General features: G+C 44.3%; 1 protein-coding gene across 1 annotated transcript; it reads right to left on the reverse strand.

Moving 5' to 3' along the window:
• Nucleotides 1-1,044: 1,044 nt before the first annotated feature.
• Nucleotides 1,045-19,969, reverse strand: RTBDN (retbindin). The gene is made up of 6 exons (XM_044283081.1): nucleotides 19,914-19,969; nucleotides 13,042-13,195; nucleotides 7,969-8,050; nucleotides 7,764-7,892; nucleotides 3,685-3,772; nucleotides 1,045-2,012 (listed from the first exon to the last, which is right to left on the reverse strand). The coding sequence occupies exons 2-6, from the start codon at nucleotides 13,187-13,189 to the stop codon at nucleotides 1,734-1,736; spliced, it is 726 nt and encodes a 241-aa protein (XP_044139016.1). The 5' UTR covers nucleotides 13,190-13,195; nucleotides 19,914-19,969; the 3' UTR covers nucleotides 1,045-1,733.
• Between the last annotated feature and the right edge of the window lie 1,006 nt (nucleotides 19,970-20,975).

The following is a 20,975-nucleotide window of genomic DNA, read 5'->3' on the forward strand; positions in this document are numbered from 1 at the left end:
GTCTGTGCACTCCTGCATACAGTGCTGTCTGTGCACTCCTGCATACAGTGCTGTCTGTGCACTCCTGCATACAGTGCTGTCTGTGCACTCCTGCATACAGTGCTGTCTGTGCACTCCTGCATACAGTGCTGTCTGTGCACTCCTGCATACAGTGCTGTCTGTGCACTCCTGCATACAGTGCTGTCTGTGCACTCCTGCATACAGTGCTGTCTGTGCACTCCTGCATACAGTGCTGTCTGTGCACTCCTGCATACAGTGCTGTCTGTGCACTCCTGCATACAGTGCTGTCTGTGCACTCCTGCATACAGTGCTGTCTGTGCACTCCTGCATACAGTGCTGTCTGCAGGATCCCTTGACAGCATTGCCCTAAGACCCCCATTTTCATGATCGGTGGAGGTCACCTGTGGTCAGACCACCACCAGTCAGACTTGAACATTTTTTTTGCGGTGTGGAGGCACGGACAGAAACACCACGGAAGCTCTCCGTAGTGCTTCCGTGGGGCTCCGATCCGTGCTTCCGTTCCGCATCTCTGTGATTGCGGACCCATTCAAGTGAATGGGACCGTATCTGTGATGTGGAGTGCACACGGGCCGTTGCCCCTGTATTGCGTACCAGCCATATGCGGTCCGCAATACGACCACGGGCACACAACGGCCGTGTGCATGAGCCCTTATAAGTATGACACTGGCTGACCTGCTACATGTGTACTTGGCAGCTGAAGGCATCTGTGTTGGTACCAGGTTCATATGTGCCCGCATTGCCATTACACTTAAAGGCTCTGCGCTCTCTGCAACTGCCACGCCCTCTGCACTTTGACAGGACCAGGCGTGATGACATTTATACTGTCTGGTCCTGCCATTCAAAATGAAGCGGGCACGGCAGTTGCAGAGAGAGCAGAACCTCTAGGTGTAATGGTAACGTCCCTGTTGCTCCTAGAGACTCATTTGCACATATTAAAACATAATATTTCTCAGCAATGCGGGCACATAGGAACATGGGACCAACACAGGTGCCTTCAGCTGCTAAGCGGACATGTAACGGGTCAGCCGGGTTCATAGGTACAAGTCTAGAGAAGAGAGCCAGAAGATGGTGCAAATATTTTGCTCACAGTCGGCTTGGATTTAATTTTCTGATTTTCAGGTCTCATGTGCTAAACTTGCAACTATCTATATTTAGACTGGCGTAACTGTGGCCCACAGAATTAAGGGGGTTGTCCCACGGAAAAAAATCTGCCATTTTAATTAGCACCTCTATGCACATCCAGCCCCATCATGAGGTCAATGAGTCCGGGGTGTTCCCACCAGGATCACTGTGCGATGTCTGACGCGGCTTGCTAGAAAAAGACCAAGCTTGGCAGAAGCATACTTCAATTATATATGTGTTTATTAATATTTTCTGATTTGATGGAGGTATGTACGTCCCTCCAAACATCATTTTACAGGCCACCTCTGCTCGCTGGTGAAAATTTAGGATCAAAGAGATTGCTTGGGGGGGGGAGTCCATGAATGGGCAATAGGGGGGTCACACAGAGCATTGGCATGTATGATTAAAAGCTCTTTGGCTGTGATTGTGCTTGCAGAGATGTGTCTTGGTTCTGCTGCTGGAGTCCGGTCAGGTCTATCTTGTCTTCAACTTTGGTAAAACTTTAGGCAATGCGAAGGTCTTTTAGGGGAATGGTATTGGGGAAGGAAATGGGGAGGTGGGTGAGACTGCAACAAGGAACCTGGTTTCCATTAAACGCCGTTACCGCTGCCACTACCATCCAGATCTAGTTGGACACTTCTCTTACGCAAAGCTCTTTTCACCCGTGGAATATTGTGAGGGTCCTGAAAACACATCTCTGGATATCCGGATGACCCTTCCTGGGTGTGGTCTAGCTCTGCATGGGTGGAGCCTAGCTGTGCAGCATCAGCTCCTTCTCCTGGTGGGGTGATGCAGAAGCACTGCTCGGTCATTGTTACAAACGAATGTTTCCAGATGGTGTCACACATCTGATCTCCTGATCTAAATTTCTGCAAGGGAATCATCGGGATATTGGTTTATTAACAAATGACATCCTGAATTGAATTCACCACAAACGCTTGCTTGTATTAATAACTGTTATTTCCAGACAAATGCACAAATGCACGAAGCCAAGCCATTGCTACATTTGCCAATGACAATATTCTCTCCATGTATCTCTCTATGACAGTACTAGCACACTTGCATTTACGTTGTACCACAGATGTATTTTTTTTTTAAAGCAAAAATTTTATGTCAATTTTATTGTAGTCGGATACCGGTTTTTCTGATACACTGCTCCAATATTCCCTGTACATCAGATTGAAAGACAACATGCTGGCTTCCACTAGAGGGTGCTGAAGAGCTTACTGCATACAGGCTTACAGCCTCCCTAGTTTGTAATCCCAGAGCGTTCCTTTAGGGCGCTGTCATACACAGGCCCAATGCCTGACTTACTTAGTGTTTTTCTTTATTTTTTTGTTATTTTTCTAAATAGGAAATTAGGTGTTGTCACTTTCTCTATAAAGGAAAATTACATTGGTACAATAATGCCATTAAAAATGCAGATTTTACATATGTTTTTTTTTTTAAGCTCTGAAAAAAATAGATCAGGCCCATAGCATGCTGAAATTTAAAAAAAAACTACCACTGACCCCAAAAAACACTATGTAAAAAAATAAGGCCTATTTGTCCTGCGTTATTTCCCATAGACTTCCACACAACCTTCCTAACAAAAACACATGCAGAAACCGCCAGCCAAAGAAACACACCAAAAACAGTGAAACCCCTAAACAAACACCAGAAAAAAAATAAAAAAAAAAACAACTAAAAGGGATTCTGTGGGATCAGTGTCCAGTCTACACTGTGCAGAAGGTGCACAGAGGCTTTTCACACTGATGGGATAGAAAAGGCTTTTGCAGTTCCAAGACCCTAATAGGATCAGCGGTCCAGACCACCCCATCCTCAGGCTGGGATAAGTGCCACTCACAGAAAGGATTGGTTTTACAGGCACGCTCAACCTTCCGCCCTCCAGCTGTTGCAAAACTACAACTCCCATCATTCCCTGACAGCCTACAACTATCATCCTACAGAAGGGCATCTTGGGAGTTGTAGTTTTACAACAGCTGGAGGGCCGCAGGTTGAGCATCCCTGCTTTAGGATAAGGCCGGGTTCATATCACCGTTTATTTTTCAATTCTTCTGATAGAAATAAAGAAAAAAAACTTTATTTATTTTAAGCATCCATCATGTTCATTCATGCACATTTGACATCCGTTTTTAGCCATTTCTGTCTGAGATCCGTTATTGTAGATGGGAAAAAAAAGGCATCCATGCAGGATGTTTTGTTCATTTAAAATAACGGATTTCAGGCGGAAATGGGTAAAACGGATGCCTAAAAAACAGAATCTTTTTTTTAGTTTTTTTTGTTTCTGCTCTTCTGACGGATCAGAAGAACATAAAACGAAGCAGTGATGTGAACCCGGCCTAATGGAATCACACAGAACTACATGCTGCATGTTAGGATTGTTGTAAGAATTCCTTTTGGAGATGATGAGGCTGATACTGGTCAGCTAATGGTTTCTGGTGCCCCAGCCTGCACGCACGCAGTACTACTCCTGAGATGGGAAATGGCCGAGTACGATGGGAATATAAATGTATCTCTGTATGGGGTACATGCACCCACCTGTTTGTATGTGATGCAGCCTTTGCTGCAGTTTCTTTTGAGTTCTATAGTTTCTGAACATATTAAATCTTCTTTACATGCGTCATACCTGTAAGGGAGAAGGAATAGAATGGCTGAGCGGTGCAGTTTACTCTCTGCTTACACAGTAATTGCCATATAACATAAACTGTACTTAACATAATCTCCTTAATCAAGAAAACAACTTCCACACTTGCAGACACTTCCAATTCCTGACTGTTCCCCTCCTATTTGTCAGCAGATCTAAGACTGATCACTGTTTTATTACAGCCTGTGGTTAATGCTCTATAGATCATATACAGACTGCACTTGTGTTCTGCTGATGGTTTTGCAGATTCTGTGTAGGTAACAGGTTAGGCCTCATGCACACGAAGGTATTTTTCTGTGTCCGTTCCATTTTTTTTTTGGCGGATAGGATGCGGACGAATTCATTTCAATGGGTCCGCAAAAAACATCCGCATCATACTGTCCGCATCAGTATGTCTGTTCCGTTGCTCCGCAAAAAAAATAGTGCATGTCCTATTTTTTTCTAGTTTGCGGACAAGGATGGGCATTAGGGTCCATTCACACATCCGTGTGTGTTTTGCGGATCCGCAAAACATGGACAGCAGCAATGTGTGTTCCGCATTTTACGGACCGCACATTGCCGGCACTAAGAGAATATAGGACAATAATAGGACATGTTTGTAACGGATCACCTGGCACCCCGACTGAGTGCCTCCGTTGCTAGATGCTCCTAGTGCTTTCCGAGGACTCCAAGCACTCCACTTGACACCGTACGCACTGCAGACCCCACGAACCGCCGTAGCTTGGTTGGGGACTCACCGTCCTCCACCCACGCTGGACCTACTACAAGGCTCCAGGCTCCAGTGGGTGAACCTCTCCTACAGCCAGAGAGCAGGAACAGCTCTTACAAGAGCTAGTAGTAATAGCCAGGGGAGTATAGCAAATCTTCAGCGTATATCAATCCCCCAGTTTGATCAGTTATCCAAACACCAGTCTCAGCATGATGAAGGATAAAACAGGAACCCTTTATTGAGGGCTACCCGCCCGTATTTATGCAGGTCCCCATCTGGTGGACACGCCCCCAGGGGACCAGAATGGAGACTGCGACACACCGAACAGATACAACACATCCCCACAATGCATCATGGTTTCCTCCTCTCTGCCCCAGAGACAACCGAGGGATAATCCAATTATCTCTCAGGACAAAGGGGAGATCGCCAATACACATGTGGAGACAACAGGACAGACATCACCATTTAAACACACAATGTCACACCCTCCCAGCAACCACAGACATTTAACATATTCCCAGATAGCTCAAGTCTGAGTGCATATCATTAGGCGAATGGCACTCAGACCACACGAATACAATTAAACTAGCCATCTGGGTGCCCTCACATAACAAAATACAATTCCAAAGACAGATTTAAGCTGTGCGGCCGGCCTGTCTTCTTTAAAGTTAGTATGGGCCATAATCCTGAGGCAGGAGGCTGGCAACCAGCCCCCTCCAAAACACTGTGGCGAGGTTGGTTTCGTCACAATGTTCTATTTTTTTCAGGATTGGAATTGCGGACCCAGAAGTGTGGGGCCGCAATTCCGGATCGGGCCGCACGACGTGTATGGGTCCACAATTCTGTTCCGCAAAATGCAGAATGGAATTGCGGATGTGTGAATGGAGCGGAACGGCATCCTTTTTTTTTTTTTTTTTGCAGATCCGCAATTTGCGGACCGCAAAACACATACGGTCGTGTGCATGTAGCCTTACTGTATTTACTTGTATTCTAAACAGATGTAATGCAGAAAGCGTTTGCACAACACTTCTGACAGGAATGCCCTATGTACAGGAACATACTACAATACTGCTCCTGTGTACAAGAATATAACTACTTTAATACTGCTCCTATGTACAAGAATATAACTACTATATTACTGCTCCTATGTACAAGAATATAACTACTATATTACTGCTCCTATGTACAAGAATATAACTACTATAATACTGCTCCTATGTACAAGAATATAACTACTATAATACTGCTCCTATGTACAAGAATATAACTACTATAATACTGCCTCCTATGTACAAGAATATAACTACTATATTACTGCTCCTATGTACAAGAATATAACTACTATAATACTGCCTCCTATGTACAAGAATAGCACTACTATAATACTGCTCCTATGTCCAAGAATATAACTACTATAATACTGCCTCCTATGTACAAGAATAGCACTACTATAATACTGCTCCTATGTACAAGAATATACCTACTATAATACTGCCTCCTATGTACAAGAATATAACTACTATAATACTGCCTCCTATGTACAAGAATAGCACTACTATAATACTGCCTCCTATGTACAAAAATTTGTAGCTCAGTGATTAGAACTGGTACCTTGCAGCTTTAGGGTCCTGGATTTGAATCCAATCCAAGGACAACATCTGCATGGAGTTTGTACGTTCTCCCCATGTTTGCGGGGATTTCCTCCCACACTCTAAAGACATACTGATAGGGAACTTAGACTACTTTTGCATCCACAGCAGTGCGATCCGGCTGCCTGATCCGGCAGAGTATGTTGAGAATCGGCCGGACCCAAGCCACAGCGTGCAGCGGCATTTTTGCAGGAATGCGGCCGGATCTCTGCCAGTCCCCATTATACTTAATGGATCCAGCGGGCATTCCATTTGCATCCGGCAGTGTCACATTTGGAGAATTCCGGCAGGCTGCTCTGGCAGAGAATACACGCCACTGATGTGAAAGTAACCTTAGATTGTGAGCTCCACTGGAGACAGCAAGCAATGGTAATGTCTGTAACATGTTGTGGAATATGTCAGCGCTATATACAGTTGTGTTCAAAATAATAGCAGTCAGACATCACTAACCTGATCAATCACAGTTTTTGGTAGAAATGATATTTCTACATGGCAAATAACTTACTAGCAGGTGTAGTAGAGTAATAGAAATCCAACAGTCATGACATGCATGCTGCTGATTCTGTGTAATTGAATCACTAATTGAAAGGGGCATGTTCAAAATAATAGCAGTGTGGAGTTCAATTAGTGAGGTCATTCATTCGTTGAAAATCAGGTGGCAATTATTGCCCATGTTGTACATGCTGGTTACAGTGCATTTCTCTCTGAAATTCTGAGGAAAATGGGTCGCTCCAGACATTGTTCAGAAGAACAGCGTACCTTGATTAAAAAGTTGATTGGAGAGGGGAAAACATATAAAGAAGTGCAGAAAATGATAGGCTGCTCAGCTAAAATGATGGCAAATGCTTTAAAATGGCAATCAAAACCTGAAAGACATGGAAGAAAGCAAAAAACTCCCATTCAAATGAATAGAAGAATAGCCATAATGGCAAGGACTCAGCCAACAAGCTATCTGCAAGAAGCCCCCTGCAAAGTCCCACTGAAGAAAAAAAGACATGTGCTGAAGGGGTTACAATTTGCCAAAGAGCACATTGACGGCCTAAAGAGACATTTTGTGGACTGATGAAAGTAAGATTATTCTTTTTGGGTCTAGTGGTCGCGGACAGTTTGTCAGACGACCCCCAAACACTGAATTCCAGCCACAGTACACTGTGAAGACAGTGAAGCATGGTGGACAAGCATCATGATATGGGGATGTTTCTCATACTACGGTGTTGGGCCTATTTATCGCAGACCAGGGATGATGGATCAGTGTGAATACATCAGAATACTTGAAGAGGTCCTGCTGCCTTATGCTGAAGAGGAAATGCCCTTGAAATGGGTGTTCCAACAAGACAACGACCCCAAACACACCAGTAAACGTGCAACATCTTGGTTCCAGACCAACAAGATTGACGTTATGGAGCGGCCAGCCCAATCCCCGGATCGGTTGACATAAAAAATGCAGTTTCTGGTGCAACCAAATCTGGAAGTAACGTTGATTTTGAAAAAAAAACTGCATGAACGACACTGCTGTGTGAATGTACCCTTATCCTGACTCCTATGTCCTATGATACAACTACTGGACACTGTCCCTCATGGAACGGTATGTGAGAGGAGCGGGCCGGCGTCTTACCATTTATCACAGAAGGTATCACAGAGGGGCAGCTCATGGATTCCAGCAGCAGAGCCAGGGAGACTCCATTTGGAGATGTGTGGACAGCAGAGATACATACATTGCACTCGGCTGACGTATTCCTCACACCTAGAACATAGAGCATGAGGTCATTTACAGTAAATGATGTAAGCAAGCTTTAGAAACAACAAAGACGCACAGTTACCTAGAACTGAGGGATCCACAGCCTGACCAGGGGAAGCGGACAGAAGAAGCTGCGTCTAGATGTTCCTGAGAGCAGCATGAATCTAGAGAGGGAGAAAAAGCGAATAATGGTCACCGGGCTGGTAGTTATACTTGGTGGTGTCTTAGGTTTTGTGGGTAGAAGGGAGAACGAATGGAAACGAGATGGATGGAGATCCAAATCCAAGACAGGATGTTCTTGTAGGACCCTTAATGTGGTCACAAGCAGAAGTAAAACAGTGTCCTAACAATACTGATATTACTTTCCATGGGAGTGGTCTACTCACCATCAAACTAGCCATGTGAAACCCAAGATCTATTGAACCTTGAGGGTCTAGGCTCATGGACAACCACGACTAACGTGTATGGTCATCAGCTTCTCTTTAATATTGTCTTCTGGACTAAACTCCCTCCATCCCCAGAGGTGCTGGTTAAATTTGGTCGGTTTACCATGAAATCTCCTGAATTACGATAATATTTTCCCCTATTACTCATCCTAATCCTGGCCTTAGGATTTGTTCTCACCTAGCTTCTGGCTGAAATACTGAATCCATTAACCTTCCATGGCAGACCTCCTTAGTAGGGAGGGAGCTTCTTTAAGACCCCCCATTTTCACACAATTGAGCACACAACCCCCATGTTCAGGATATTGATGGAAATTACCTTAAGGGTCCCAGGAATGGGAGCTTCTGAAATGTCCTATCCTTCTACTGCCTCAGTCTTTAAAGGGGAATTCCGGTTATATTAAATTATCCCCTATACACAGGATACTGAAGGCTCCACAACACTATGTGCAGGGGCGTAACTACCATAGCGGCAGACCATGCGACTGCTATGGCGCCCAGTCTTAGTTGGGATCCTCTCCTCTTCTATTGTGGGTGAAAGCTTGGTCAGGACTCTACCCTCTAAAGGGACAGCTTTTAGCAAATGAAGCAGTGGAATAATGGCCCAAGGATCATTGAAATGGGTTTAGGCGGAAACCCTTCTGCCCTGTGTGGGGGGCTTGGTTTGATCCTTGCTATGGGGACCTTCTCTATGTACGCCATCTACTATGTGCTAGGTGTAAAGGTCCATTCACACGTCTGTATGGTATTGCGGATCCGCAATATACCCGGCCGGCACCCCATAGAACTGCCTATTCTTGTCGGCAAATAGAACATGTTCTATTTTTTTCGGGAGCCGCGGACCGGAAGTTCGGGGCCGCGCTCCGGAAATGCGGATGCGGACAGCACACTGTGTGCTGTCTGCATCCATTCCTGCCTCATAGAGAATGAATAGGTCCGGATTCGTTCCACAACGTTGCGGAACGGATCCGGACCCGGACCCATTCTACGGACTAGTGAATGGACCCTTATTTATAGAAAAGGGTCCTTTACACAGGCCGAGTATCTGCCAGATAATCGCTAACGAGTGTTCATATGAACGCTCGTTCATTGGGTAATGGATTATTAGTGCAGACCCAAGAATTGTCATTTGCCGACAGCAGATCATGCTGTGTAAATTTAATTTGCTGCCAGCTAACAACGAGTCTGTATGGGGACAAGCCATGGCATTAATGATTACTGCTTCCCATACTGTGGAGGAGACAACTGCATTTAAATACAGTGGTCTCCTCCGCTGACTACCAGGCGATTGCTGGGGGAAAAAAAACACTTCTATTGTCCCATCTAAAGGCACCTTTAAAGGGCATCTGTCAGCAGTTTTGTACCTATGACACTGGCTGATCTATTACATGTGTGCTTGGCAGCTGAAGGCATCTGTGTTGGTCCTATGTTAATATGTGCCTGCACTGCTGAGAAAAATGATGTTTTAATGTATGCAAATGAGCCTCTAGGAGCAATGGGGGCGTTACCATTACTCCTAGAGGCTCTGCTCTCTCTGCAACTGCCACACCCTCTGCACTTTGATTAACAGTAGCAGACACTGTAAATGTGATCACTCCTGTCTGGCCCTGTCAATCAAATTGCAGAGGGCGTGGCAGTTGCAGAGAGAGCAGAGACTCGAGGAATAATGGTAACGCCCCCGTTGCTCCTAGAGGCTCATTTGCATATAGTAAAACATAATTTTTATCAGCAATGCAGGCACATATGAACATGGGACCAACACAGATGCCTTCAGCTGCCAAGCGCACATGTAACGGGTCAGCCAGTGTCAGAGGGACAAAGCTGCTGACAGATGCCCTTTAAGGACATGCACGATGTCAGTACTCCAAGGCATCTCATCAATATATCAATACACTTATCACACATTGGCCTTGGGACACTGAAGACCAGCTGACCTACTGTCACCGCCACTTCTGTTAGAAGGTCTGACAGACGTCCTTTTCTACCTCTTGCATGATGTTCTTTGTTTTGGTTTCACTTTCTCATCTCATTTCCTTCTCCCAGCTGTCACCTATTTAGACTAATCCTCTTTCCTTTATATTCCCTCCCATACTGCCTCACTTTGCGGTTTATACCACTTCCTGGATGAAGTGTTCACTGCTGGAGGCTGCTGCTGCTGCTTGTTCAGATAAGTCCTTTCGTATATTGTGTTTCCTTGCTGGCTTGATTCTAGGTGACCCTGACTCCCTCCGTATGAAGTGCAGGGAGCCGGTGTCGTCGTGTCCCCTCACTATTATAGGGTTTTCAGATGTCACACAGTCTTAGGTACGTGGGCATGCAATCATCTACCTCTGAGACCCTTGTATGTGCTTAGCAGTCAGGGTGAGCTCTTAGGGTTTTATAGGGGTCACCTATATGCTCCTTAGTTTGGGATCAAGCCAGTCGGACATTTATTCATAACTTCCAGCTATCTGCAACATCATCCGTGACACCTACCTCATGGATGTAACTATGCTGGAGCAGCTCTGTGGCAGTGTATGTGGAGCTTTTCCATATAGTCTTAGGGTACATTTCCGTGGCCATTAAAAATGGCAAAAACTGTCAATTTTTAAAGGGTAACTGTCACGTTTTTATAAAAAAATCTATTTTAGCATATGTTACTGCTGCAGCAGCATAATGCATAAAGCAATCTTTGGTTTCTTCACATACCACCGTTTTCCTTGAGTTTTCCCCTTAGTTACGGCTGTTTAAACATTTACAATATGAGGACCTTCTCAAGATGGCTCCGCTGCCAGTTCTCTGAGGCCAAAACTGCTTTCCCTCACTTCCCATACTGAGAGACACGCCTCCTCACTCTGAAGCCTAATGCAGGCATGCAGTGTGAAGGACCGCCCCTCTGTCTTCCTGTCTTCTTAGCCAGAGACAGACAAGCCATAGCAACGGTCTTTTACGGGAGCAGTGGAAAGGGACAGAGGACATTAATGAAAGCTGTTATTATAGGGTAATTACAGATCTTTGGACAATCACTGACAGACTGACTCAGGTATACAGGCCTAGCTCTAATAAACTAGCAAATAAAAATAAATATGACAGTTAGGCCCCTTTCAAACAAGTGAGTTTTCCGCGCAGGTACAATGCGTGATGCAAACGCATTGCACCCACACTGAATCCAGACCCATTCGTTTCAATGGGTCTGAGTACATGAGCGGTGTTTTTCACGCATCACTTGTGCGTTGCGTGAAAATCGCAGCATGTTCTATATTCTGCGTTTTTCACGCAAAGTTGGCCCCATAGAAGTGAATGGGGCTGCTTGAAAAACGCATAGCATCCGCAAGCAAGTGCGGATGTGATGTGTTTTCCACTGATGGTTGCTAAGAGATGTTCTTTGTAAACATTAAGTTTCACGCGCGTGAAAAACGCCTCAATGCACATTACACCCGCGTGAAAAAAACTGAACCACTGAACGCAATCGCAGACAAAACTGACTGAAATTGCTTGCGAAATGGTGCGAGTTTTCCCGAATGCACCCTCCGGAGCCAATCTGTCACGCTCGTGTGAAAGAGACCTTACCCTTTAAATTGTCCATTTTTAAGACACTGGCATTAAAAACAGCTCCCTTCAAATGTAAGGGGGCTATCGGTCCGAGAAAAAACTGCCAAAGGAGGACATGTCCTATGTGAATATACCCATAGAGTTATAGGGGGAGACTTATCAAGACTGGTGCTTTCTGCGCTGCCGGAAGATGGGCCTAATACATGACGAGGTGCAGGCCTCATCATCAATTAGGCGCCTCCTCCGGCAGTCCATGCGACTAAACAGAAGTCTATAACAACTCAGACCTGCTGTAGATTTCTGTTTTCATTTTCTCCAGAAAACTGGAGAAAATAAAGATGATCTTGTTGCGGCCCCTCTCCACCCTCGCCGTTACCCCTTTTGGAAAAGTGGTGAGGATGGCATAAAGACACAAAGACTTTCCTCCACTTTTCGGGCACGACGAGATGATAAATTCCCCCCATGTTGTTCTGAAAACTGCCTTTAATATAAAGGCCATCACACAGCCATTTTTAACTCATGTAAATGCCTCTTAAAGCCGGCCATACATATTAGTATTTGTCAGTCGAACCTAGCAAGAATGGCGGGTCCGGCTGACACTCTAAAGTGTGGGGAGCTCCCAAATCTCCCCAGATGATATCGGGGGAGACAAGGATCGGGCAAAATGCTGCTACTAGACCCTCTTCCCATAGAATACACTTAAGGCCGGGTTCACGTCGCTGTTTTGTTTTCAGTTTTTCTGATCCATCAGAAGAATAAAAACAAACAAAAAACATTCTTTATTTTGAGCTTCTGGTGCCTTCATTTTGCATCCATGTCAGACCTCAGACTGGAGAAAAAGTTCTGTCGTCTAAAATAACGGATCTCTGACGGAACTGACAACAACGGATGCACAAAATAAAGGATTTGAAGAACGGAAAACAAAATGGTGATGTGAGCCTTACACATCCGGCCGAGCTGAGTGTGTATGGGGAAGCTGGGAGAGAAGAATCGTTCACCCGACAGCTATTGAATGTGTATACAGGTTGATTTTTGGGAAATTATGGGTGTGGGTGCGGTTGTAAAGTAACCTACACTGACTGCACTATGAGAGAGCTACATGTCATCTGGGTGACCTGCCTGTTTATAATAACACTTCCCGCCTCCAACCCCCAAGTCTCCATGTTGTAGTTTATACTCACAGCTCGAATACTGCTGGCACTTGGTCAGCCCGGGCTCAGGGCTGGCAGTCAACTTCTGCTTTCTGTTTACTAGGCAAGTGTCTGGAGACCCAATGGACTGGGTGAATATAAGAAACGAGGAGAAGAGGCAGAGGAACAGTGGAGACATTCTTTCCTGGGAGAAGAAAATATTATTAAAGCTGATACTGATACATTAGAATAGTATGCACGCTGTAATGTTGTATCATAATAACTAGCACTGAGCGAATAGAACTTCGGATCATAGATCTGAAGTCGATTTGTTCAAACACCTTGTCTTGAGGTGAATGAATTCGGTATTCAGTTCTACATCTTTAAAAACATTTCAAATTCGGAATCCGAAGTAGAGTTTGGTACAGGCTCTTGCCTCGGTCCCAAACCCGACTTCGAATTGCTAATTTGTAGAACTGAATACCGAATTTATTCACCGAAGTCTCGCGCGACTAATGCTGAAACAAATTTTGCCTCAACGGAGGCAAGACATTTCAATGCTAGACTGTACAGCATTAAACGAGGTGTTTGAACAAATAGACTTCGGATCTGTGATCTGAAGTTTGATTCGATCAACACTAATAATAACCAAACCCTCATATTATCCTAAAATAAGAGGAGGTGGAGTTGGTTTAGTGTAATAAAATATTATAGGGGTAACAGGAGGATCAGGAGCCGGGTTACTGTAATAAGATGTTACAGGGTAATAAGAGGATCAGGAGCCGGGTTACTGTAATAAGATGTTACAGGGTAATAAGAGGATCAGGAGCCGGGTTACTGTAATAAGATGTTACAGGGTAATAAGAGCATCAGGAGCCGGGATACTGTAATAAGATGTTACAGGGTAATAAGAGGATCAGAATTCGGGTTACTGTAATAAGATGTTACAGGGTAATAAGAGGATCAGGAGCCGGGTTACTGTAATAAGATGTTACAGGGGTAATAAGAGGATCATGAGCCGGGTTACTGTAATAAGATGCTACTGGGGTAATAAGAGGATCAGGAGCCAGGTTACTGTAATAAGATGTTACAGGGGTAATAAGAGGATCAGGAGCCGGGTTACTGTAATAAGATGTTACAGGGTAATAAGTGGATCAGGAGCTGGGTTACTGTAATAAGATGTTACAGGGGTAATAAGAGGATCAGGAGCAGGGTTACTGTAATAAGATGTTACAGGGGTAATAAGAGGATCAGGAGCCGGGTTACTATAATAAGATGTTACAGGGTAATAAGTGGATCAGGAGCTGGGTTACTGTAATAAGATGTTACAGGGTAATAAGAGGATCAGGAGACGGGTTACTGTAATAAGATGTTACAGGGTAAAAAGAGGATCAGGAGCCGGGTTACTGTAATAAGATGTTACAGGGTAATAAGAGGATCAGGAGCCAGGTTACTGTAATAAGATGTTACAGGGTAATAAAAGGATCAGGAGCCGGGTTACTGTAATAAGATGTTACAGGGTAATAAGAGGATCAGGAGCCGGGTTACTGTAATAAGATGTTACAGGGTAATAAGAGGATCAGGAGCCGGGATACTGTAATAAGATGTTACAGGGTAATAAGAGGATCAGGAGCCGGGTTACTGTAATAAGATGTTACAGGGTAATAGGAGGATCAGGAGCCTGGTTACTGTAATAAGATGTTACAGGGTAATAAGAGGATCAGGAGCCGGGTTACTGTAATAAGATGTTACAGGGTAATAAGAGGATCAGGAGCCGGGATACTGTAATAAGATGTTACAGGGTAATAAGAGGATCAGGAGTCGGGTTACTGTAATAAGATGTTACAGGGTAATAAGAGGATCAGGAGCCGGGTTACTGTAATAAGATGTTACAGGGTAATAAGAGGATCAGGAGCCGGGTTACTGTAATAAGATGTTACAGGGTAATAAGAGGATCAGGAGCCGGGTTACTGTAATAAGATGTTACAGGGTAATAAGAGGATCAGGAGCCGGGTTACTGTAATATGATGCTACAGGGTAATAAGAGGATCAGGAGCCGGGTTACTGTAATAAGATGTTACAGGGTAATAAGAGGATCAGGAGCCGGGTTACTGTAATAATATGTTACAGGGGTAATAAGAGGATCAGGAGCCGGGTTACTGTAATAAGATGTTACAGGGTAATAAGAAGATCAGGAGCCGGGTTACTGTAATAAGATGTTACAGGGTAATAAGAGGATCAGGAGCCGGGTTACTGTAATAAGATGTTACAGGGTAATAAGAAGATCAGGAGCCAGGTTACTGTAATAAGATGTTACAGGGGTAATAAGAGGCTCAGGAGCCGGGTTACTGTAATAAGAGGCTCAGGAGCCGGGTTACTGTAATAAGAGGATCAGGGGCCGGGTTACTGTAATAAGATGTTACAGGGTAATAAGAGGATCAGGAGCCGGGTTACTGTAATAAGATGTTACAGGGTAATAAGAGGATCAGGAGCTGGGTTACTGTAAGAAAAAGTTACAGGGTAAAAAGAGGTAGTGGCGTAGTAAGGGGAAGGGGGGGGGGGGGGGGGTGGTCCGCCTCGGGTGCCGGCTCTCAGGGATTGCCAGAGTCCAGAAGCAATGAGCACTTCCACGCTTCCATCAATACAGATGGAAGCGCTCATTGCTGGAGCGCAGGGAGCTACGGTCCTGTAACACACCGCTCAGCTCCCCGCGCTGATCCCCTCCTTCAGGCCAGCGGCACACAGAATGGTGAAGCAGGAAGACTTCTCCCCACTCCACAATTCAGCCTGCAGACACAGATCGCGCTGCCAGACTGTGTGGGTGGAGCCTAAAGCCCGGAAGTCTGCATAAGCTCCGCCCACACAGTGCTGCAGAGCGATCTGTGCCTGCAGGGAAGAGAGGACTGTGATCTTCAGGAACGGGACAAGGTTAGTAGTTACTGTGTTGTTGTTTTTGTTTTTTTAATACAGAGGGGTCACAGAGGACTTTATTACTATGGAGGAGGCACAGAGAACTTTATTACTATGGGGGGGGGGGCACAGAGGGCATTACTAATGTGAAGGGGGCACAATGGGCATTTCTACTATGGAGGGGGCACAGAGCCAGAGGGCATTACTACAATCAAAGGGGCACAGAGGGCATTATTACTGTAAAGGGGATACAGTGGGCATTATTACTGCGAAGGGGGCACAGTGGGCATTATTACTATGAAGAGGGCACAATGGGGATTTCTACTATGGAGGGGGCACAGAGGGCTTTACTAGCACAGTGGACATTACTACTATTAAGGGGGCACAATGGACATTATTACTGTGAAGGGGACACAATGAGGATTATTACTGTGAAGGGGGCACAAAGAGGGCATTACAACTGTGAAAGGGGCACAGACAGGGCATAACTACTGTGAGCGGGGCACAATGTGGGCATAACTACTGTGAGGGGGGCACAATGTGGGCATAACTACTGTGAGAGGGCACAATGTGGACATAACTACTGTGAGGGGGTACACATCTGTAGAAAACTACTGTGAAGGTTGTACAATGGGGGCAATACTACTGTGAGGGGGTAAACATTTTTTAAAGTATTGGGGGATGGGGAATACCATAGAAAGGACCCGCCCTGGGTGTCAAACACCCTAGGCACGCCACTGATAAGAGGATCAGGAGCCGGGTTACTGTAATAAGATGTTACAGGAGTAATTAGAGGATCAGGAGCCGGGTTACTGTAATAAGATGTTACAGGGGTAATAAGAGGATCAGGAGCCGGGTTACTGTAATAAGATGTTACAGGAGTAATTAGAGGATCAGGAGCCGGGTTACTGTAATAAGATGTTACAGGTGTAATAAGAGGAACAGGAGCTGGGATACTGTAATAAGATGTTACAGGTGTAATAAGAGGATCAGGAGCCGGGTTAATGTAATAAGATGTTACAGGGTAATAAGAGGATCAGGAGCCGGGTTACTGTAATAAGATGTTACAGGGTAATAAGAGGATCAGGAGTCGGGTTACTGTAATAAGATGTTACAGTGGTAATAGGAGGATCAGGAGCCGGGTTACTGTAATAAGATGTTACAGGGTAATAGGAGGATCAGGAGCCGGGTTACTGTAATAAGATGTTACAGGGTAATAAGAGGATCAGGAGGCGGGTTACTGTAATATGATGTTACTGGGTAATAAGAGGATCAGGAGCCGGGTTACTGTAATAAGATGTTACAGGGTAATAAGAGGATCAGGAGCCGGGTTACTGGAATAAGATGTTACAGGGTAATAAGAGGCTCAGGGGCCAGATTACTGTAATAAGATGTTACATGGGTAATAAGAGGATCAGGAGCCGGGTTACTGTAATAAGATGTTACAGGGGTAATAAGATCAGGAGCCGGGTTACTGCAATAAGATGTTACAGGGTAATAAGAGGCTCATGAGCCGGGTTACTGTAATAAGATGTTACAGGGGTAATAGGAGGATCAGGAGTCGGGTTACTGTAATAAGATGTTACAGGGGTAATAGGAGGATCAGGAGCCGGGTTACTGTAATAAGATGTTACAGGGGTAATAGGAGGATCAGGAGCTGGATTACTCTTATTACTCCTGTAGCATCTTATTACCCCAGTAACATCTTATTACAGTAACCCGGCTCCTGATCCTCTTATTTCTCCTGTAACATCTTATTACAGTAACCCGGCTCCTGATCCTCTTATTACCCCTGTAACATCTTATTACAGTAACCCGGCTCCTGATCTTCCTTTTACCCTGTAACATCTTATTACAGTAACCCGGCTCCTTATCCTCTCATTACCCCAGTAACATCTTGTTACAGTAACCTGGATCCGGATCTTCTTATTACCCTGTAGCATCTTATTACAGTAACCCGGCTCCTGATCTTCCTATTACCCTGTAACATCTTATTACAGTAACCCGGGTCCTGATCCTCTTATTACCCTGTAACATCTTAGTACAGTAATCCGGCTCCCGATCCTCTTATTACCCCTGTAACATCTTATTACAGTAACCCGGCTCCTGATCCTCTTATTACCCCTGTAACATCTTATTACAGTAACCCGACTCCTGATCCTCTTATTACCCTGTAGCATCTTATTACAGTAACCCGGCTCTTGATCCTCTTATTACCCCTGTAACATCTTATTACAGTAACCCGGCTCCTGATCCTCTTATTACCCTGTAACATCATATTACAGTAACCTGGCACCTGATCCTCTTATTACCCCTGTAACATCTTATTACAGTAACCGGCTCCTGATCCTCTTATTACCCTGTAACATCTTATTACAGTAACCCGGCTCCTGATCCTCTTATTACCCCTGTAACATCTTATTACAGTAACCCGGCTCCTGATCCTCCTATTACCCCTGTAACATCTTATTACAGTAACCCGGCTCCTGATCCTCTTATTACCCCTGTAACATCTTATTACAGTAACCCGGCTCCTGATCCTCCTATTACCCCTGTAACATCTTATTACAGTAACCCAGCTCCTGATCCTCTAATTACCCCTGTATCATCTTATTACAGTAACCCGGCTCCTGATCCTCTTATTACCCCTGTAACATCTTATTACAGTAACCTGGCTCCTGACCCTCTTATTACCCCTGTAACATCTTATTACAGTAACCCGGCTCCTGATCCTCTTATTACCCCTGTAACATCTTATTACAGTAACCCGGCTCCTGATCCTCTTATTACCCTGTAACATCTCATTACAGTAACCCGGCTCCTGATCCTCTTATTACCCTGTAACATCTTATTACAGTAACCCGGCTCCTGATTCTCTTATTACCCTGTAACATCTTATTACAGTAACCCGACTCCTGATCCTCTTATTACCCCTGTAACATATTATTACAGTGACCGGGGCATGAAGTGTTTTATTACCCCAGTAACATGTTAAGCTACTTTCACACTTGCGGCAGAGTGATCCGGCAAGCAGTTCCGTCGACTGAACTGCTTGCCGGATCCGTCAAAACATATGCCAACTGATGGCATTTGTAAGACTGATCAGGATCCTGATCTGTCCTACAAATGCATTGAAATGGCAGATCTGTCTTTCCAGGTGTTGTCCGGAAAAACTGATCCGTCATATATTATTTTCACATTTTATTCGGTCTGCTTCTGCGCAGACCAGAAGGACGGATCCAGCATTACGGTATTATAAATGCCGGATCCGTCACTAATACATTTTTATAGAAAAAAATTCGGCATTCAGGCAAGTGTTAAGTTTTTTGGGCCAGAGATAAAACCGTAGCATGCTGCAGTATTATCTCTGTCCTGATCAGTCAAAAAGACTGAACTGAAGACATCCTGATGCATCCTGTACGGATTACTCTCCATTCAGAATGCATTAGGATATGCCTGATCAGTTCTTTTCCGGTATAGAGCCCCTAGGACGGAACTCTATGCAGGAAAAGAAAAACGCTAGTGTGAAAGTCCCCTTATTATTACAGTAACCTGGCCACTCAGACTCTTTTTACCCCTAACGGTTACCCAGCTCCGGTGTATTATAGGAAGTGTCTGTGTGATACTCCGTGAGTCATATGTGACGTATCTATCTACATTATCACCGCAGGTTGTAAACACTTTATCCTGCAGATTAACACTGGGATTTATTTTAATACAAGCTACTTGTCATGCTCTCCGTTTTTTAGTACCTGTCCTCTAGTCGCACTCATTGTGGCTCAGAACAGCCCCAGCTTATGGTGGTAAATGGCTGATTTTGTAGCTATTATTGTACAGCAGTATGATAGTCACCTGTTGCTCTGATCCTCAGCTGCATTCAGAGACCTTTGTGCATATTTATGCCTTAGAATAATCTCCATTTCCTACCTGCTGCCTATTGTCTAGCATCCACATTCTGCATTCTGTGTCATCACTCCCATCATCCACTCTTATTTTCTCCATGCAGCTCTCACCTTGGTGCTGTGTTGCTGGGCTGCAGGCCGGCACCTGGCGTCGTCACTGTCTTGTGTCTTCCCTATGCAGTGATCCTGCCTCCTGTAGCTAAAGATTTCCTGCATCCCCCCTCCCCCTACATCATATCCCCTTATCTCCTCCTCCTCCTCCCCCTGCTGGACCGGCCGCTAGAAGCCACCTGCTCTACAGGAGCCATCTATCAGTGTCCTATGTCTATCTATCCATCTATCAGTGTCCTATGTCTATCTATCCATCTATCAGTGTCCTATGTCTATCTATCCATCTATCAGTGTCCTATGTCTATCTATCCATCTATCAGTGTCCTATGTCTATCTATCTATCTATCTATCTATCTATCTATCTATCTATCTATCTATCAGTGTCCTATGTCTATCTATCTATCTATCTATCTATCTATCTATCTATCTATCTATCTATCTATCTATCTATCAGTGTCCTATGTCTATCTATCTATCTATCTATCTATCTATCTATCTATCTATCTATCTATCTATCTATCTATCTGTGTCCTATGTCTATCTATCTATCTATCTATCTATCTATCTATCTATCTATCTATCTATCTATCTGTGTCCTATGTCTATCTATCTATCTATCTATCTATCTATCTATCTGTGTCCTATGTCTATCTATCTATCTATCTATCTATCAGTGTCCTATGTCTATCTATCTATCTATCTATCTATCTATCTATCTATCTATCAGTGTCCTATGTCTATCTATCCATCTATCAGTGTCCTATGTCTATCTATCTATCTATCTATCTATCTATCTATCTATCTATCTATCTATCTATCTATCTATCAGTGTCCTATGTCTATCTATCTATCTATCTATCTATCTATCTATCTATCTATCTATCTGTGTCCTATGTCTATCTATCTATCTATCTATCTATCTATCTATCTATCTATCTATCTATCTATCTATCAGTGTCCTATGTCTATCTATCTATCTATCAGTGTCCTATGTCTATCTATCCATCTATCAGTGTCCTATGTCTATCTATCTATCTATCTATCTATCTATCAGTGTCCTAT

This window comes from Bufo gargarizans, chromosome 2 (assembly GCF_014858855.1).
Source record: "Bufo gargarizans isolate SCDJY-AF-19 chromosome 2, ASM1485885v1, whole genome shotgun sequence".
NCBI lineage: Eukaryota > Metazoa > Chordata > Amphibia > Anura > Bufonidae > Bufo > Bufo gargarizans.

Coding starts and splice junctions, on each gene's coding strand:
- RTBDN (XM_044283081.1), bottom strand. CDS start 13,189: ATGTCTCCACTGTTCCTCTGCCTCTTCTCCTCGTTTCTTATATTCACC. Junction 7,893..7,968: donor TGTGGATCCCTCAGTTCTAG/GTAACTGTGCGT, acceptor TCTATGTTCTAG/GTGTGAGGAATACGTCAGCC. Junction 2,013..3,684: donor GCTGCATCACATACAAACAG/GTGGGTGCATGT, acceptor ATTCCCTTGCAG/AAATTTAGATCAGGAGATCA.